General features: G+C 58.1%; 1 protein-coding gene across 1 annotated transcript; it reads left to right on the forward strand.

Moving 5' to 3' along the window:
- Positions 1-1438: 1438 nt before the first annotated feature.
- LPMP_332900 (hypothetical protein) lies at positions 1439-16402 on the forward strand (the record flags this gene model as incomplete). Its single annotated transcript, XM_010704079.1, has 1 exon — positions 1439-16402. The coding sequence occupies one exon, from the start codon at positions 1439-1441 to the stop codon at positions 16400-16402; it is 14964 nt and encodes a 4987-aa protein (XP_010702381.1).
- Between the last annotated feature and the right edge of the window lie 1137 nt (positions 16403-17539).

Below are 17539 nucleotides of genomic sequence, written 5' to 3' on the forward strand. Positions count from 1 at the left end.
ATGCGCTTCAGAAAAGGCTCTTGCACCAGCCACTGACCGTACACATGCGCAGCGATGAGCTACAGCATCCTACTTTCTTTTCCTTTCCCCCTTCCCTTCATTCTTCGTCTATCAGCGCTGCACGTCCCACTCCATTTCTAAATAAGTGCCTTACGCCTTTCTTCCCCACCACTGAACCAGACACGTCATCGTCGCCATCTTTCCTTCCATTTCCTTTCTTGTCGTCGCCCCTGCCAGCACACACACACACACACACCACCACCACCACCACCAAAAGAAACAAACACACGTGTGCTTCACCCCTACGCTTACGCAAGGCAAACGACAGCCAAACGACTCCTGCTATTATTCTTAGTTTCTTTGAGGGAGGAGGGGGGCTGGTTGCACCTCCCTTTCTATGCCTTGTTGTGGATGTTGCTCATCTCAACGCGACAACGGTTTACGCCCCTGGTGCGTGTGCGTGTGTGTGGGCGTGCGCAGTCCTTATGGTGATTCAACTTCCTGCCAGTACACCTCACACATTCGCCCACATTCGATATAGACTTGAGTGTTTGCTAACCTCGTTTCTAGTTCAACTTGAGGTGGTCCTCGTGTGTCTGCATCTGTGAGTGTTTCTGCAGAGTTACACATTTCATCTTTTTTTTCTCTTTTTCTCTGTTCTCGTTTCTTTTGTGCTTTCTCATTTGCTTCACTGGATATCGGTGCTCATCAGTTTTTTTCGTTTTTATCTTCTCTTTCGTAGCTCTTAGTTACAGCCCCGTGACTCAGCTCGTCGTTTCTTTGAGTTTGCAAGCCCTGCACTCTCCCTCCCTGTCTGAACACCAGTTGCGCCCAACGTCATAGTACCTTCCGTTGTTGTCTGCTGTTTTTTTTCGTTGTTGTTGTTGTTGCTCCTCCTTTCGCTCTGTCCCTCACAATTAGTTCAAGTCTTTCGAGAGCGTGTGCCCCTCTCGGCGCCTGCCACCGCCCTCTTCTCTTTCTGCCCGCTGGGCACTCTCCTTCTCCCATTTCACGTCCCTCAAACCGTGCACCTCCTACCTGCGCTTTTTGGTGGTGGCGGGGGAGACTAAAGCGTTGCAGCCGTCACCCGCCCCCCCCACCGTGCAACATCTCCACGTTGCAGGATTCGTGGCAAACGCTCGTCATTCGTATCGCCCAGGGGGAGGGGGGTTTGTGCGTGTGTTTGTGTGCGCGCACAATTATATTTACGCTAAACACAGGCACATGCGAACGACCACGAACGCAGAGAGAGAGATTGAGAGATCATCGACCGTACCGGGCGGATGCGAAAGGAGGCTGCGGAGAGGGGGAGCACGCGCCAATTAAGAAAGCACACCGGAGAGGTGAACCAAAGCTGCTTCTGTTTTTTTCCCTTTTCCTTTGCCCGCTTTACACAGAGGATATCCCTTCCGTGTTTTTTTTTTGCTTGTAGCTTACCATGCAGTCTCTCTCAGAGCGCGACCTCGGCCGTGTGGAGAAGCTGTTTAACAGCATCCGCAGACTGCTCGACTATGACGAGGTGCGCCGTCGGCATGACGACTCTACAGCCGCAGGGGCGCATGTCTCTAGCGCTTCTGCCCTTGCAGCGACAGTGGCCCCGTCGACCGTGTTCGGTGAGCACCAGGATCAGCCAGTCGCCGGCGGTGCCAGCAACAGCATATCAGAGCGGCGACTGTGGGCAGAGCTCGCGTTTTTAATGAGTCGTGTCATTTTTGCACAGAAGCTCTCTCTCATGTCGTACGTCACAAGCGACCCTGGCTTGATGGTGGCAGAGTTAGCGCGCATACTTCTGACTTTCCTGAAGGAAAGCTGTGCCTCTGTCGCAGGGAGTGGAAAGGTGGCCAGGATGCACCATGTCGCCCTGCTCGCACAGGATCGCCTGTTCTTCCTGATGCGAGTCTTTTGCTCGCTCAAGAACTGCACCATCATGCTGAGTGACACAAGCGGTCGCAACAATGCCGGTGCCGCATTGGAGGTGTTTGACACGATCTGCAACCACGTCCTCACTGGCCAGCATTTAACCTGGATGTCGCACATCTACGTATGGTTCTGCGACGAGGCAGCGCGGCTGGCCCGCAGCGGCGGTGCGATCCCTAGCGCCTATGTCTACGCCACTCACGACACGTTGCGCTGCATCTTGGGCTGCTGCACGGATAACGAAGCGTGTGCCAAGGCCTTTCTTTACTCAGAGCCGGTGGCATGTGTCACACACATGTTTTACGGGCTCAAGCTGCGCATCTCACTAAGTGATCTGCTTCGGCCGTATGAGGACGAGCGCCCCATCGCGGAGAGTGCCAAAGTCACAGCCGGCGACGCCCCTGAGCAGCACACAAGCGTGGTGATCACAGACAATAATTGCAGCAGCTACGGCACCCCTTTCGGAGCCACCGACCGTGATGAGCTGCAACGCACCTCGATGCGGGCTAGCCCCATCCCGCAGCGGCCGCCTGGCGCAGGCTACCTCAAAACACGCTACTTCACCACCCTCACTGCTTCGCGCGCTCAGCAGCACTCACAGCAGATGCCAAGAGAAGGTAACAGAACGTCTCCAAACAGTGCCGCGGTTGCCTCGCTGGCGCACAACCTTAGCTCTTCTGCTACAAATAGCACTGCGGGCACGTCCTGGGCGTTTGACTTGCCCGATCTGTCGACGCTACAGCTGAAGGCGCTTCTTCTTGGAGGACGTGAGAACGCCTTTGACTCACTTCTCTTTGCCGCCCTTGACGTCGTGATCGAGGTAATGCGCATGACACGCGACTACGCTCACTGGATGGTGCTTTCTACAGTCAATAATTTGCTGCTGCTCAGCAAGAAGAGCATCGAGGTCGGTGACGTGGCGGCAGTGTCGCCCCCGCTGTCACAGATAGTGGCCATGTATGAGAACATCATGGTGCTGTTCCAGTTCCTGCTCTTACTGATGCAAGGGATGGACTTTGAAAAGCCGGTGCGACCGGTGTTAAGAAGCACCTCTTCAGCGCCTGCGACTTCAACACCCATCGGAGCAGAAAAGGAGGCACAGAAGGGGGACAGAAAGGGCACACAACGGCTTTCAAGGTCATCCCCGCTGAGCAGCAGACCATCGCCATTCATGCAGCTCGGTGCAGAGGGCACCTCTACCACACGCAGGGGTGAGATGGACCCGCTTCCGGCCACGGCGATGGTGGAGAACAAGACCATGGTCACCTCGATGGATAGTGCGCAGCTGCGTGAACACATATCACAAGAGATTGTGCACATGGTACTGCAAACCGACGTGCACGCGGTGTTGGTGGCGACGATGCGCATTTTGGAGTGCGACCAGACGCTCTTTCGTGTGTTGCACTCCTTCTGCATGCTGGATGGGCGACCGACTGTGCCGGCGAAGTCCACAAAGGGGCGCGGTAACACCAGCGTGGTCAAAGCGGGGGGCACGACCTTGCCCAAACGAGGCATCGGTAAGGACACTGTGGAGAGTGTGCCGACGTTCAACACCGCCGTCAATCTCTTCGTCACCTCGAACTTTGGAGACCTGCGGAACATTGCAAAATATGTGGAATGTAGCGACAACCTCGATGACGGCCTGGACGCCAACGGAGGCAGCCAAAGGGGCTCTTGCATTAGCATGGGGACCGACAATGGCCGTGGAAACGAATTGGGTGGCTCCAGCATCATCGCCTCACGTGGTACGATGTCGTTTCTCGACCAGCAGCCCTCGAGTCCGAAGCATTCAAGTCGCCAGCAGCAGAGTGAAGGTGGCGGCGGTAACAAGAAGAGGATAAAGGTCGGTGCAGGCGGCGGCAAGAGCTTCGCTAAGTCCTTTCTGAAGTCGTTCTTTGGAAGTCGCACTTCAGACAGCGCGGCTGCCACCACCAAGCACGGTGTTGCAAGTGAGGGCAACAACAACGACATGGAGCGGAACTTGTCAAGCTCCTCGACGGACGTCTCTTCCTACTCATGCTCCGAGAGCGACGCAGGCAGCAGCATTAAAAGCAGCAGTGACAGCCGCACCAGTGACGACAATAATCTTCTCAGCTGTGCGAGGGGGACGCTGGAGGGCAGTGGTGTTGGCTCACTACTGTCGAAACACAACTTTGGCGAGAGTGGTGGCTACCCTCTGCCATGGAAACATAGCAGCAGCATCTACCACGCGCTGAAGGGTGGTGGCAATGGCCGTCATCACCGACGTAAGCGCAGAGCGAGAGTGGTGTATTCAGAGTGGCGTGACGTGCCTTCCTACACGGCGCTTGCGAGAGAGCTGGTTCGCATCTTAAACTTCGTGCTAGAGGACGTGGAGCTCAGTGTGGACGTTCGTCTCGGGGCAGGACTGCTTCTTCCCAGCGTTGTGTTGCGCGATAAACACGTGTTTCGCCTCTATGAGGGGCACATGCTCATCCGCAATTACTTGACACTGCTCCTCCGTGAGCTCCAGTACAACATAAAGCTGCGTGGGATGTCGACACCTGCGGCTGCAGATAGTGAAGGAGCGCTGCACACATCCTTCAGTGGCTCGCAGGAAGAGCAGCAGAGTGTTTTGGGCAGCGCTGTGGCGAGCTTGTTACCGCTACCAAAGCAGCAGCAGGTGCGCAGCAGCAGCAGCATGACAGGCGGCCGTGCGCACCTAACACAGCAGGAGCTGATGGACTTTGCGCCGAAGGTAATTCAGACACTTGAGCAGACCTTTAAAGTTCTCGGTGTAATACCGCTGACGAGTGACGTGGCCTCGCTCACGGAGCTGCCGCTCTACTTCTGCACTGACGGCGGTGCTCCGCTCGGCATTGCCCTTGAGTGCTGGTTTACACGGGTCGTCGTTCTGTGGCTCATCGGCCTCGTTGGTGCACAGTGTGATGAGGACATCGATCGACATGCGATGGAGGTGCTGCTCCTCCTCATGAGCCGCGCTGTTGCCCGGGGGTCGCTGCCGAAGGACAGCAGCAGAACACTCAGGGGCACCCCTTCTGGCGCCGCCACCGTGGTGCAATGCAGCACCACCGCTGGCGTAGCAGCGCCGTCCGACACGACGCCGACTGTGACATCGTCCTCTGCAGACTGGGCCAATGCGCGACACACACGGGCGCTTTCCGTGGCGGACGGTGCCGCTGGAGTCATGTCCTCTCCATTCCTGACGTCATTGTCCACCCACACTTTCAGCTTCTCGGCGGCAGCAACGGAGCTAGGAGTATCGACGGCTGCAGCGGAGTCTATGGCACACGTCGGCCCACGACCGCCAAGTAGTGGTAGCGGTCTCAACGGCGCCGAACACGATGCCGAGATGGACCCTCAGCGCAATCCCTCCAGTAATTCCCTGTTAGGCACAACCAAGCTAGCTGGTCTTATGACTGCAGCGGCCGTCGACACCGACATGGTGGAGTGCGGCAACACCGTCGAGGCACTCAGTTTGGTATTTCGGGTGCTGCTGAGCCGTTCGCAAGACCTGCTCTCTCCTGCCGGGCTGTCCACGGTGCTCTCGCTCTTTACGAGCAGCGACAACAACCTCTCGCTCCTGGGCCGTGAGTGCATGACATGCTCCCTGGAGATTCCGTCCGTATATCCACTCTACACGGACGTCATTGTCGACAGCAATGCCTTCTTACTCACAAAGACGCTCTCAGTGATATCGGCGTACTTGACCTCAACATCGCTGACGCCGGTGACACGGCGCGAACGGCGACTGTGGATGCAGCGCTGCGGCTGCGTTGATGCGGCCATACGCGTCCTTGCGCGTGTGCTTGACTCACCTCAGTCGACACCAAACTTTATGAGAGTGATTCCACTTCTCTTTCAGTTCCTCTCTGCCTTTGAGTCTGGCGATTGCAAGCCGCCGCAGCTGTCGAGCACCAACTTCATCGTTAGCGTTACGGAGCGACTGGCGAAGCTGAAGGGCATGGAGTACTTCATCATCGTCACCCAGGCGGTGCTGGACGCCTCCACGGGCACCTTCGGCAGTACCAAGAGCGGCTACACCAACGCCTGCGACCCAGAAACATACTACACAGAGATGCAGGTGATTGGCAGCTTCCGCATTGCCCTCCACAACTGTGCGGCCGAGAAGCCCATCTTCCTGGAGTTGCTTCCGTCGCTACTGACCCTCGCCAAGGGGCACAGCGACTCGCTCTTCACCGACCTTGTCGAGGTTCTTTTTCGTATTCTGAAGTGCACGAGCATTGTCAGCTCCGAGCGGCTTCTCGGTTTCATTTTCGATCACGAGCTGACACAAATGCTTCCCTACTTGGAGCTCTCGGGACGCTACGTGGAGAAGCAACTGCCCTTCACTGGTACCGCAGCGGACCTGCAGCGCTTTTGGCAGCCCATCTTGGTCCGCTCGCCGCGGCGCAGCGCGCTCCGTTTCACGTCTCACGGTGGTGTGCAGGTAAGCGTGGGGCTGTGGCCAGACAAGGGGTTCAGCATTTCAACCTGGTTCAACTTTGATCGGCTATACAGCACAATCCCGTTATTCGAGTTCCAAGGTGTCCTGAGCGATAGTGGTGGTGTCACTTCCACGCTGCGCGGCTTGACCACGACCGCGTTCCTCTTTATCTTCGGCGGCGATAGCGTTCAGCTGACGATGAACGATGGACGGCGCATCACAGTTAACGAGAGCCATGCGCTGCAGAACTTCAGCCCAAACAAGTGGGTACACGTTTGCGCCGTTCTGCGCCCAACGCACGTTTGCGATGCCTACATCAGCGGCTTCAAGGTGGGCACGACGGCGTTCCCGTACTTCGCTGCAGGTGCGGCGGCGCGCGTGAACGTCGGCTTCACGGATGATGTGCTCAAACACGCCACGTTGTTGACCACTGACACTTCGCCGCTCTTTTCAATGGGTGACATCGCGCTCTGGGCACAACCATTGAGCCAATCGCAAGTGCAGGCGGAGCTTGCAAACGACGGCGACAGGCGTGGTGCAACGACGGGTGCTGGATGCCCGGTCTCTCTTCCTGCGAAGATTCGGGAGGAGGGCATCCCTCAAGAGCTGACGATGATGGGCGTGATGTCGCAGACCACGGGTCCCAGCGGCATGGTTGGTCTCTCGTTTGCAACGGCCAACAGCACCACCGCGGGTGCGAGTGACAACTTCACGGAGGAGAAGGGCCTCCACTGTGGTGGCGCGTGGTCGGCCTCTGCCGCGCGCATGGCCCGCTTTGTGCCGTTCGAGAATGAAGACGACATGCTGCGGAATGTACTGGCCAATCCTACTGGCTTCCCGGTAATTGCAAAGCTTGTCGGCCGGTACACGACACCACCGAAATCGTGGGTGGACTACCCGCTGCTGTGGGTGACCCGTGGTGGCATCGTGCGCATGCTGGACTGGATGCACCTCGTCACGTCCTCGACGCAGCTGGAGGACCTCTTGAAGCTCATTTTGGAGTGCATGCAGCGCACTACGATCGCCGCCACGCTCGACCCGCGCACGTACTTGCTCTTCGCCTACATGCTGAGAAACCATGTTGCCCGCTACATGACAAACACCACATGTGACCAGCTCCTCGAACTGGCTTCTTCTCACATCAACATCTTCGACGAAGAGCACCGCGTTGTCATTAACCGACTTGCCTTTGAGCATGTCCTGAGCGACTTCGCCCTCTACGCCGCGCTGCAGTTGGACACGGCGCTTTACCTCCTGAAGCGCATCCGCCGACTCTTTCACACGTCGCAGTGTCGCTACGCGAGACACAACGCGCGCTTCGTTTCGCCGTACCGCTTTATCGACCGACTACTGCACAGCCTCATTGGGGCGGCTGCGCGAACACCGCTGCAACTGCATCGCGCCGTGGTCAAGGTAGCCCAACAAGTCGTCGTGGCTTGTGATATGGAGGATGGACTAGTACAAATCTTCATCTCTCTGGCTGCCTTGCTGACACCCGAGGAGAGTATGGTGAGCAGCCGGCGTAACCCGAAGATCAAGGTTGTGCTGCCGGAAATGAGGGCCGTTACTCGTGGAACTGACATTTCACTGCGTACGGCAAATCACTTGACTACGCTGCTGCTATCGACTCTGGTGGAGTGCTTCTCGCAGAGCCCCTGCGTGTTGGCGTTGTCGCACACGGTCGACCTGCCGTGGTACTCGGTGTGTGTGTCGCGCTTCGCCGACCCAGCGGCGGTGGTGTACGCGACGCGCATCTTCTTCGAGGCTGTCCAGCACAATCCGGTGCTGCAGGAGGAGGTCGCACAGCACCAGTCCGCTGTCGTGGAAGTGCTGACGGAGCACGCGGTGCACGAAGACCTCATTCTACTTTTGTTGGCGCTCACGATAGGTGCCGCGCGACACATCGACGTGCTATCTCACAAGCATTCGCTGCGGCAGCAGCTCGACAGTCTGCTGAGCACCTTCACCCCGGAGCCAAACATGCTCGTTTCCCCTATTTTTGTGCAACTCCTCGTCACTCACCTTCACCGCATTGTGCAGTGCCCACGGCGGTGTCCCGTGAAGGCACAGACGGTGCAGCAAGAAGACCAACGACTCTTGCACCGCGTCCGGTGCTACTTCAGCGTGGCGCGCGTGTGCAGTCGACTCATGATCCTCATCAGGGTACGCCGATACCGGGCACTCTTGATCCGTCACCGCCTCTCCACAGCCGGCACCTCCTCCGTCGAAATGCCCATCCTCAGCCTTTCGCATCACCAGCGAGTGCGCAGCAGTGGAATCGGGAGTAGCAGCAGTCAGATTACCAGCTTTGCGTTCAACAGCGAAGCCGGTGTCATCGCCGGCGCCGCCCCAGCAGAACTAGTAAACGCATCCTTTGCCTCCAGCAGTCACAGTCGCGCGCCTCTGAGCTCCCTCTCGCCAAGTCTGCGCGGCGTCGACGCCGCGACCGGCAGGTGCAGCAGTGAGCGCAGTGGGGCAGCGACTGGGGTAGCATTACGAACGACTCAGTCGCAGTTGGTCCGTGGCTCGTACGGGTTTGGTCGTCGCAGCACCGGTGGCTGTGGTAGTGGTGACCGCAGATGCGAGGGCGATCTACCGCTGAGCCGAACGCCGCCCAAAGACACTGTAGGTCCGCGCTCTCTTCTGATGTTGTCTGCCCCCGCGGTCAGCATCGGCAATGACGATCACACTGCTAGCAGCGCCGATACTATTGGCGAGGCACCGAAGTGGAAGCTGCCGGTGCTGCTACCAGACATGTGGGCCACGCCGTTGTCCCCACTGCACAGGACGGCAGTGTCACACGAATCTATCCCCGCCGCATCGTCCGCGACTAGCGCGGCTGGCGGACACAACACCGATATTGCGATGGTACAGAGATGCCAGGCCCCCAGCGAACACGGCGTATCCCGGATGAGTGTGCATCTGGGAGCATGCTGCGCCCACGACTCCGCTGGTGATGACAGCGATGCGAGCTCCGTTGCTGCCTCAGTTGACGTGATCGACACCCAATTGAAGGCAAGTTCGGATTTCCGTGTGCATTCGCGAAAGCACCGGCGTGCCTTTGCCGTACTGCACGTCTCGTTGCTGCTGTGGCTGCCACTGCAGGTGAAGCGGTGTCAATGGGTGCTCATACCTCACTCATATCCATCCGAAGAGGACCTCAGTTGTCACAATGCCGGGACACTGTTTTGCATTCGGACGTTGCACCATTTTGCGTCTATGTCGAACAACTTTTACCTCTTCGTGAATTCACCGATGCAGACGGCGGCTCTGAGCTCGCTGGTGGCGTACATCTCGCGCGACATGCTCCTGGAGCAGCTTGACATGTGGGAGCAGATGATCAGTTTGATGGAGGTTGCGCCAGTGCGAGGTTCGGAGGTAGGGACGGCGACAGTTACGGCTACTGTAGCCACGATGAGCACGACCACAGAGAAACATCACCAGCAACCGCTGCAGAAAGACACACCCGTGCCGCTCGCTGTGAGCCTGCCAGCGGACAGGGGCATCAAGTCTGCAGAAGACACAGAGGGAGATGGGGAAGGCGAGGAGGTGCCTCCAGTTGGCAGTATGAGTTCTGCTTCATTCAATCCTATACGACGCATCTCAAGCTCTGATAAGGCCATGGCCACTGCGACGAAGCCAATAATGCTTGACCACCATCGCAGCAACAGCAGTGTGGATGCCTACAGCGTCGACCGAGAGAGCGTGCACGAGGATGCGGAGTCCGAGATGGCAGTGAGACCTCCGCAGCTAGGCCTTTCCGAAACGGTGCAGCGACGCCTTACTCGACCCAGTTCCATGACGTTCCGCACTGCTGAATCGTCGTCGACACAGCTTGACAAGATAGCGGCTTTGGAGTCGCTGCAGCCAAGCTTTACGTTCGGCAGCGAGGAGCTGGACGATGCGGAAGCGGAGAGAGCTGGAGCGGAGCGGCGATGCTGCGTTAGTCTCGACGATGGCGACGTGAGCAGCGTCACGAACAGTTTTTTTGATGTTGAGGGGCTTTTGCCTGCCAAGTTGACTCATGTGCCATCGAGGCACCGAAGGAAACCACAACTTCCACCTCAATCGCTGCGGCTGTGCACGACAGAGTTGGCGCAGGACCCATACACCGAAGTACAAGACGAGGAGCGCGGCAGCAGCGCTACCACCGCAGCGGCAACGATCATGGGGAGGGATACAACGGCTGCCGCGACGGCGGGGCTACATGATTCGAACGAAGCCTCTCCAGCAAAGCCAGACGCAAGCGGCAACAATGGTGACAATGATGACACCTCGTCTGTGTCGTCTTCGGAGACGTCGGTGCGTAGCCATATCTCTATGATGTCTAGTTCGAGCCTAACGTCGGTCTCGTTGACAATGCCCTCGACCATGGCAGACACAAAGAGGGCGGTCTCAGCACCGATCGGGCCCTTTTCAAATTTATCCCCTGAGTCTGCCACTCTGCGTGGCCACAACCCCTCCAATGTGGATTCGATGACCGCCACGAAGATCATCGAATCCGTAGGTGAAGTGGTGCGCCGCGACGCCGTGAGCCTTCTTCGTGCCCTAATCCGCTCTTCTCTCGACACGTTACCAATGCCGAACTGGGTAGGTGGCTCAGCCTACGGCTCGTGCGGGGGGCTGCTCTTTCAGCTGCTCTTCATTACCACTGCCAAGGCACCTGCTGACGACTCGACGACAACCCTCGTACGCTACTTTTTGCTGGGCGTCAGCAACGCGGTAAAGGAGAAGCGAGACCTGGAGGTGGGGCAGGCCTCGCATCACTGTCACTTCCCCTCCTTGTCGAAGAGTGTTGTCTCTGTCAAGGCAACACCGACTGGGCTCGACGGATCGCTGCTTGGACGGCCGGCATCGACCTTCTGGGATACGTCCATGTTGAGTACCGCTGCAGGGGCAGGAGCATCGATAGGTAGCAATGTCGGCGGGCTCCCCACAAATGAGTCTTTGGCATCCGTCGGCTCACACACAAGGGGTATGTCGCTATCAGCGGTCTCCATCTCGTCCACTAGTCGTGCGGTCCTCAACGGCCCCGTTAGTCTTGGAGTCAGCGGTGCTGGACTCGCTCCTCTGGGTGCGTCGCAGATGGGGGCCGATGATGGCGTCGGGCTTTATTCACAGCACAGCAGCGCGCCTCTGACGCCGAAGGTGCCTGGGCAGACTTACGTTTCGATGAACTCTGCGGCATTGCCGACGCACCACCATGTGCCTCTGTCCTCGAGCTTCAACGGGGCTGTTAGTGCTAGTGCTGGGCACGCACAGCATCACAGCAGCAACAGCAACTTGACTTCGGCAACCGGAGCGCACTCAGACGTGTTCCTCTCCAACCTAAGCCACTTTACAGACTTGATTGTGGACATGCTCGCCATCAATGTGCTGGACCTCTCGATGGTGACACACTTTTTCCTGACCCTGCTCGTGCTCTGCCAGGGGTGGCCGAAGCGGTATGTGGATCAGCTGAGTTGGCAGGTGATGCAGGTGTGCATTGCGGTGCTGAACCGACCATCAACCCAAGACGCCAGCGTCGGTCTTATCGAGAGCGTCTACACACTGTCGACGCTGGTGCTTCGACGTGGGTGGAAGCACAAGGGTGTCTTGGAGTCGTTGTTGCGAGTACTCTACCGTGTCTTTGTATCGCTCCCACCGTCATGGATGACAGACGCCGACGCGCGTCACCGCAAGCGTCTCATCACGCTCATCTTCCGCCACATTGTGCAGACCTACGGTGGCACAAGGGAGCTCGAAAAAGCGTTGACGATGCGCATGCTGACGCAGCGCCTGTCCCTCTACGACGACTTCCTCATGGTCTTCTCCCTGAAGAACGAGGACGAGTGTTGCGCGACGTTTGATCAGTACTGCATCGACCAGTTTTCTTCCATCGATACGCTCATGTCGGGCCGCCTCAAAGCCAAGGCAGATCTTGCCTACAAGGCCAGCATCAAGACACGCAGCGAGTATATCAAGCGCATCAAGGCCTTCAACGGCCGGTACATCCAAGTCATGGAGGTGACGGAGTGCTATCGGCCCGCTGCTTTGCGTTTGACTTACGCGTCCAGGTTCTCTTCCTTCGTGGCCACAACACCGCATGTAGATGCATCACAGCTGCACTGGCTGCTTTCTTCAGTGTGCGCGCTGCGCGAGAACCATACGGCGTCGCACGCGACGCCATGGTGCATGCCAATGACCGGGGCTGGGGGGTCAGCTGACAGCAGTGCGGCTCTTAGGGTGTCCGCTAGGCGAACCAACGCCGGTGAAGGTGCGGAACGCACGCTTTACCACTTTATGGATCCGCAGATGAACTACGGCGAGTTGAAAGGTGTGCGATGGGGCGAGTGGCGCGACTCGCACGAGCCGATAGAAGAGGCGGCAACGAGCGCCACAACGACACCTGGTGCACTCGACCTGAGCTGTGTTAGTGGCTCCAGCCACACTGATATGACTAGAGGCCCGATGAATGCGAATAGCGCGTCATCTCCTACCAAGACGAGCGGCACGGTAGCGCTGGCAGCAGAAGTACGAAGGTCAACGGAAGAGCATCCGCCGGAGAACGACTTGGTTCACGCTGCGGAATGCGAGGAGCTTGTCCAGCACATTGCAGTGCTGGTGCCGCCCCTCAGCACCCACTGTCGTCCGCACATTGGCGATGACGCCTTCCGCACGGCGCTGAAGGACTTGTCGATCACGCTCACACCTTCCGCGATAACGCTGCTGCGCTACCTGGTGGCACCACACGAGACGGTGCGTTTTCTCGGTAACGGCTTCCGCATCAACGGCATTCACGCCACCCCGTGCCTCATCCTGCTCACGAATGTGACGTTGAAGGTGATTAGCTTTTCACGCGTGACAGAGGGCGGAGACGTCATCCTGTGTGAGCACGCGGTCGATGACGACGATACGCACAGCCGCGGCGCCCCCGGCGAGCTGAACCTCAACGTCAACAACAACAACAACAACTGCAGCAGCAGTCCTGGCCACCACAACACTGCAGGAGGCTCTTTCGACGACGGCAAGTGGTCGCTGACGAAGTCGATGGGCAGGAATCTATTCAGCACGGCATCCATGGCAAGACAGCTGCAGAAGCTGTTCTACGACAACTCAACAAAGCGCCGACAGCATCAGGACGGCACGCGCGTTGCACAGGCGGTGCGGCAGGTGATGAGCTACAACTACCAAAACATCTATTGGACCTACCTGGTCAGCTCAATCCGCGCAGTACGCCCGCTGCACTACATGCACCTTAACACAGCTGTGCAACTGCTACTCTATTATGACAACGGCCCAATGCTCTCCGTGGTGGACGCAAAGCAGTCCATGAACCCGTCCGCAAGAAAGGAGTTCATCAAGGCGCTCAAGGACGTCGTGGGGACGCAGCAGTGCACTTTCATCGACGAGAACCAGCGAGGGGCAAGTATGCGGACACACCTGGTTCGGTGGGCGACGGGTTCGCTCTCGAACTACGAGTACCTGCGCTTCTTAAACGAGGTGGCGGGGCGGACGAACCGAGACCTGAACCAGTACCCCATCTTTCCTTGGGTGTTGGCTGACTATACGAGCACCACCCTCGACCTGGAGGCGGCCTCCACCTTTCGCGACTTTGCGTATCCAATGGGGGCACAAACGGAGACACGGCGCACCGCTGCTGCGAAGCTCTACGAGAACACACGGGAGGTGTGCGACGCGGGCAAGGGCGAAGCCCACCCGTTCCACCACGGCACTCACTACTCTACCAGCGGCGGCGTGCTGTACTTCCTCGTACGCGCACAGCCCTTCACGACATATGCGCGCCTCTTCCAAGGCGGTGACTTTGACCTCGCTATGCGACTCTTTGACTCCGTCGCCGCGTCGTTCGCGTCGTGCATGTCAGGCTCGGCAGACTGCAAGGAGCTCATCCCTGAGTTCTACGTTAACAGCGGATTTCTGGCCAACGCAGATCACCTCCACTTCGGCACCAAATCGAATGGCGAGGCGGTCGATGATGTGCGGCTCCCGCCATGGGCGAAGAACTCACAGCAGGTCTTCACTGCTGTGATGCGATACGCACTGGAGTGCCCCTACGTTGTCGAGCACCTGCATCAGTGGATCGACCTCGTCTTTGGTGTGCGTCGGCGTGGCCCGCTCGCGGTGGAGCGGTACAACGTGTTTCAGCGCATGACGTACGGCGAGGAAGTGGCGCAGGCGCTTAAAAACGCCGAGACCCCGCACGACTGCGACGTCATTATTGCAGAGGTGGACAACTTTGGTCAGACGCCGCCGCAGCTCTTCCAGGAACTGCACCCCTCCCATCACGAGCTGGCACCTGTTGTGAAGGCTTCGCCACTGGACGGCGATGCCACGAGAGGTGGTGGTGGCGTTATGACACAGTCAGACAACCATAGCACCGGTGGTGGCGGCTCAGCTGCGTCGTGGTCAGTGACGAATGTCATAAGCGCAATGATGCTTGGCGGTTTGTACACCTCAGCCACGGTAACGGCCTCGTCAGCAGCAGCGGTAGCAGGTGCAGGAAACCAGCTTGGGGTCACCTTCAGCAATCTCGTGTCCTCTGGCTCCTTCACTAGTGGCCAGACATACACGCAAACATTTCGCCGCGAGGCACCCAAGGTGGTGCGGATGCTGATTCATGCCATGGACGAGACCCAGACGTGGTTTGTGCTGCGGGACCCGCCAGGCAGCGTGCTGCAGCACCCATCACCGCCGGCGCTGACGGACGTGTTTTGCTTCAGCAGTCAAGCTGTGCTCCACTTCAGCATGCTACGCACCACCAAGAAGCTCGCGTGTGCGTACGCACAGCTTGTGCCAGTAGCGGACACGGATTACTACCTGTGCTGGCACGAACGGGAGGCACGCCTCATGCGCTACACAACCGGACAGGCTACCTTCCACTCCACCATCGCCTTTGATCCGCGGGATGAGAACGGTGCCCGCATCAGCGCTGTCGCCGCTGGCCCGCGTGAGTCTGTCCTGCTTGTTGCCATTAGCAGCGGCGCGGTGTACTGCCTCTTTCCCAACGACACAGGCGATGGCGCGCTCCACGTGCGTGGGACGTTGTGCTACCACCGATCGCCTGTTACGAAAATCGCGCTCGAGTCGAAGCGACATCGTGCCGTCACCATCACACACTCCGCCGGCGACGACGAGCCCATTCTGTGGCGCGTGCAGCGAAGTGGTTGTTGCTTTGTGTGTCGCCTTGGAGTACAGCAGCTTCTACCGACGCTGCCACATTCTTTGATATCACCGACTAGTGAGACAACATCCGAGGCTGCCGAAGGGTACACTGTCGTAGACGTTGCGATCGATACCGTGTCGGGCAACGTGGCGCTCGTGACGGCTCGGTCGCTGCTGCTGTTCGACACCAACGGCGAGCCATTTGGCGTGGGCACGTTGCCATCACCGACATCGCTATCCCCGGTCAGCACTGTTACGCTCAAGGACGATAACGGTGACGTTGGCGTGGCGGTAAGCCGTCCTGTACTCTGCGTCGCCGACATCACCGCTGTTGCCTTCTATCAAACAAGTGAGTGGGCTTCCGGCATGGGGATGCTCCTCACCGGCCACAGGGACGGAAGCCTCTCTGCATGGCGCACAACGCGGCTACCTCCGCACACAGTTGCCCCTGGCAAGATAGCCATGGTTGAATTTCACGCCCGTCTGCTCAGCGGCTCAGCGATGCCGACGGCATCGACTACTGCAGGCAGTTTTACAAGGCAACAGGATGCGGCGCCTGCTGGTGCGGGTAGCCGCGGTAGTGTGTCGATGAGCGGCGCGGCGTCTCTCGGCACCAGTGGTGGTGCTCCCGGTGCGGCAGCTGGAATCACTGGCACAGGTGCAATGAACTGCCCAGTAACGGCGTTGCATCAAGAGAACGCCGATGTGCCGACCTTCTTGGTCGGTTATGCCAACGGAACGGTGCGGCAGCTTGTCTTTGAGGATCCAGTTCTATCCTCTTTGTGCGGAAGCGGAGGTGGTGGTGCTGGCGGAGGCAGCAGCGGCAGCGGAAACACCGGGGATGACCGCAGCCAGCGTCGCCGATGCCCCGAGGGTGTACCTGCACCCTGTAGCTAGCGGGTACGCGGGATGTGGCTACGATGGGTGGGGGCTGGCTGGCGGGGGCATTCGAAATCCACGATCGTCAAGCCTACCAATCCAAGGAGACCTCGGAAGAGCAAGACGTTTCAGGCGTAGACGCTCTGTAACAGACTCGTATGACAGCGGTGCGTGGATGCTGAACCGTGTGTGTGTGTGTGTGTGTGTGTGTGTATTCCTCTCTTCTACGACCACAACGGAACACCTCAAGCCTCGATGCGCCAAGTCAGCGAATTCGGAGAGAGAAAGAGAGAGCGAAAACAACAGTCACTGTAGAAAAGACGAAAAACGTTACCTCAGCGCACTAAAGTAGGGCAGACAAGTGAGCGTTTGGACGTGTGAGGTGGTGCGAGGTGCCGGGAATATGGTGAGGAGATCTGCGCGAAGGTTCAAGGAACATGAAGAAAACCTGCTGAATACAGATGAAGAAGCAAAAACCAGCGCCCCCCACCCCCACCCCACCAAGGAAAAGAAAGACTCGCGTGCTTTGCAGCTTTCTGCAAACATTTTCTAGCTGACCTGTTTGATGTGCAGACGGGGAGGGCGACAATTCTCTACCGCTTCTTCGCCCCCTTCCCCCTCTCTGATTGGGAATCGCTGTATATGGACCCTCATTGCTTCCGCCACTTCCATCCTCCCCCTTCTCATTATCTCCTTTGGGGACCTTTCTCTCTCTCTCTCTCTCTCTCTTTCTCCAACACACGTGTTTACTAACGCCACACCACGGGGAAGAAGGCTCTTGACTCCTCTGGCGAGCGAGCGGGGCTTTCTCATCACTCCGCAACAACACTAACGCATCTGGTGTTTATGTTATTCAGCATTTTCTATCTCGCCCCCTTCTCTCTCTATCTGCGTGTGTACGTGACTGCTCTACACACGTGGGCACACCGCAATCCCAAAACGCTGCGTGAGACCCTCTTTCTACGCCTCGCTCACCACCGCCTCATCCCTCCACCTCCTATTCCTATTACCTTACTAGCGGGTGCGCGTGCGTGCGTGTCGTCCTTTTTTCTTTTTTTGTTGTGTTTTGTTTTTTTTTCCTTGGACGCGGCGCCGTCGGTTACCGCTGCTCCTGTTGTAATGGTCAGGACCAAGACTTCGCAGGCTATGGTGTTC

The sequence above is a fragment of the Leishmania panamensis genome (genome assembly GCF_000755165.1).
Source record: "Leishmania panamensis strain MHOM/PA/94/PSC-1 chromosome 33 sequence".
Lineage (NCBI taxonomy): Eukaryota > Euglenozoa > Kinetoplastea > Trypanosomatida > Trypanosomatidae > Leishmania > Leishmania panamensis.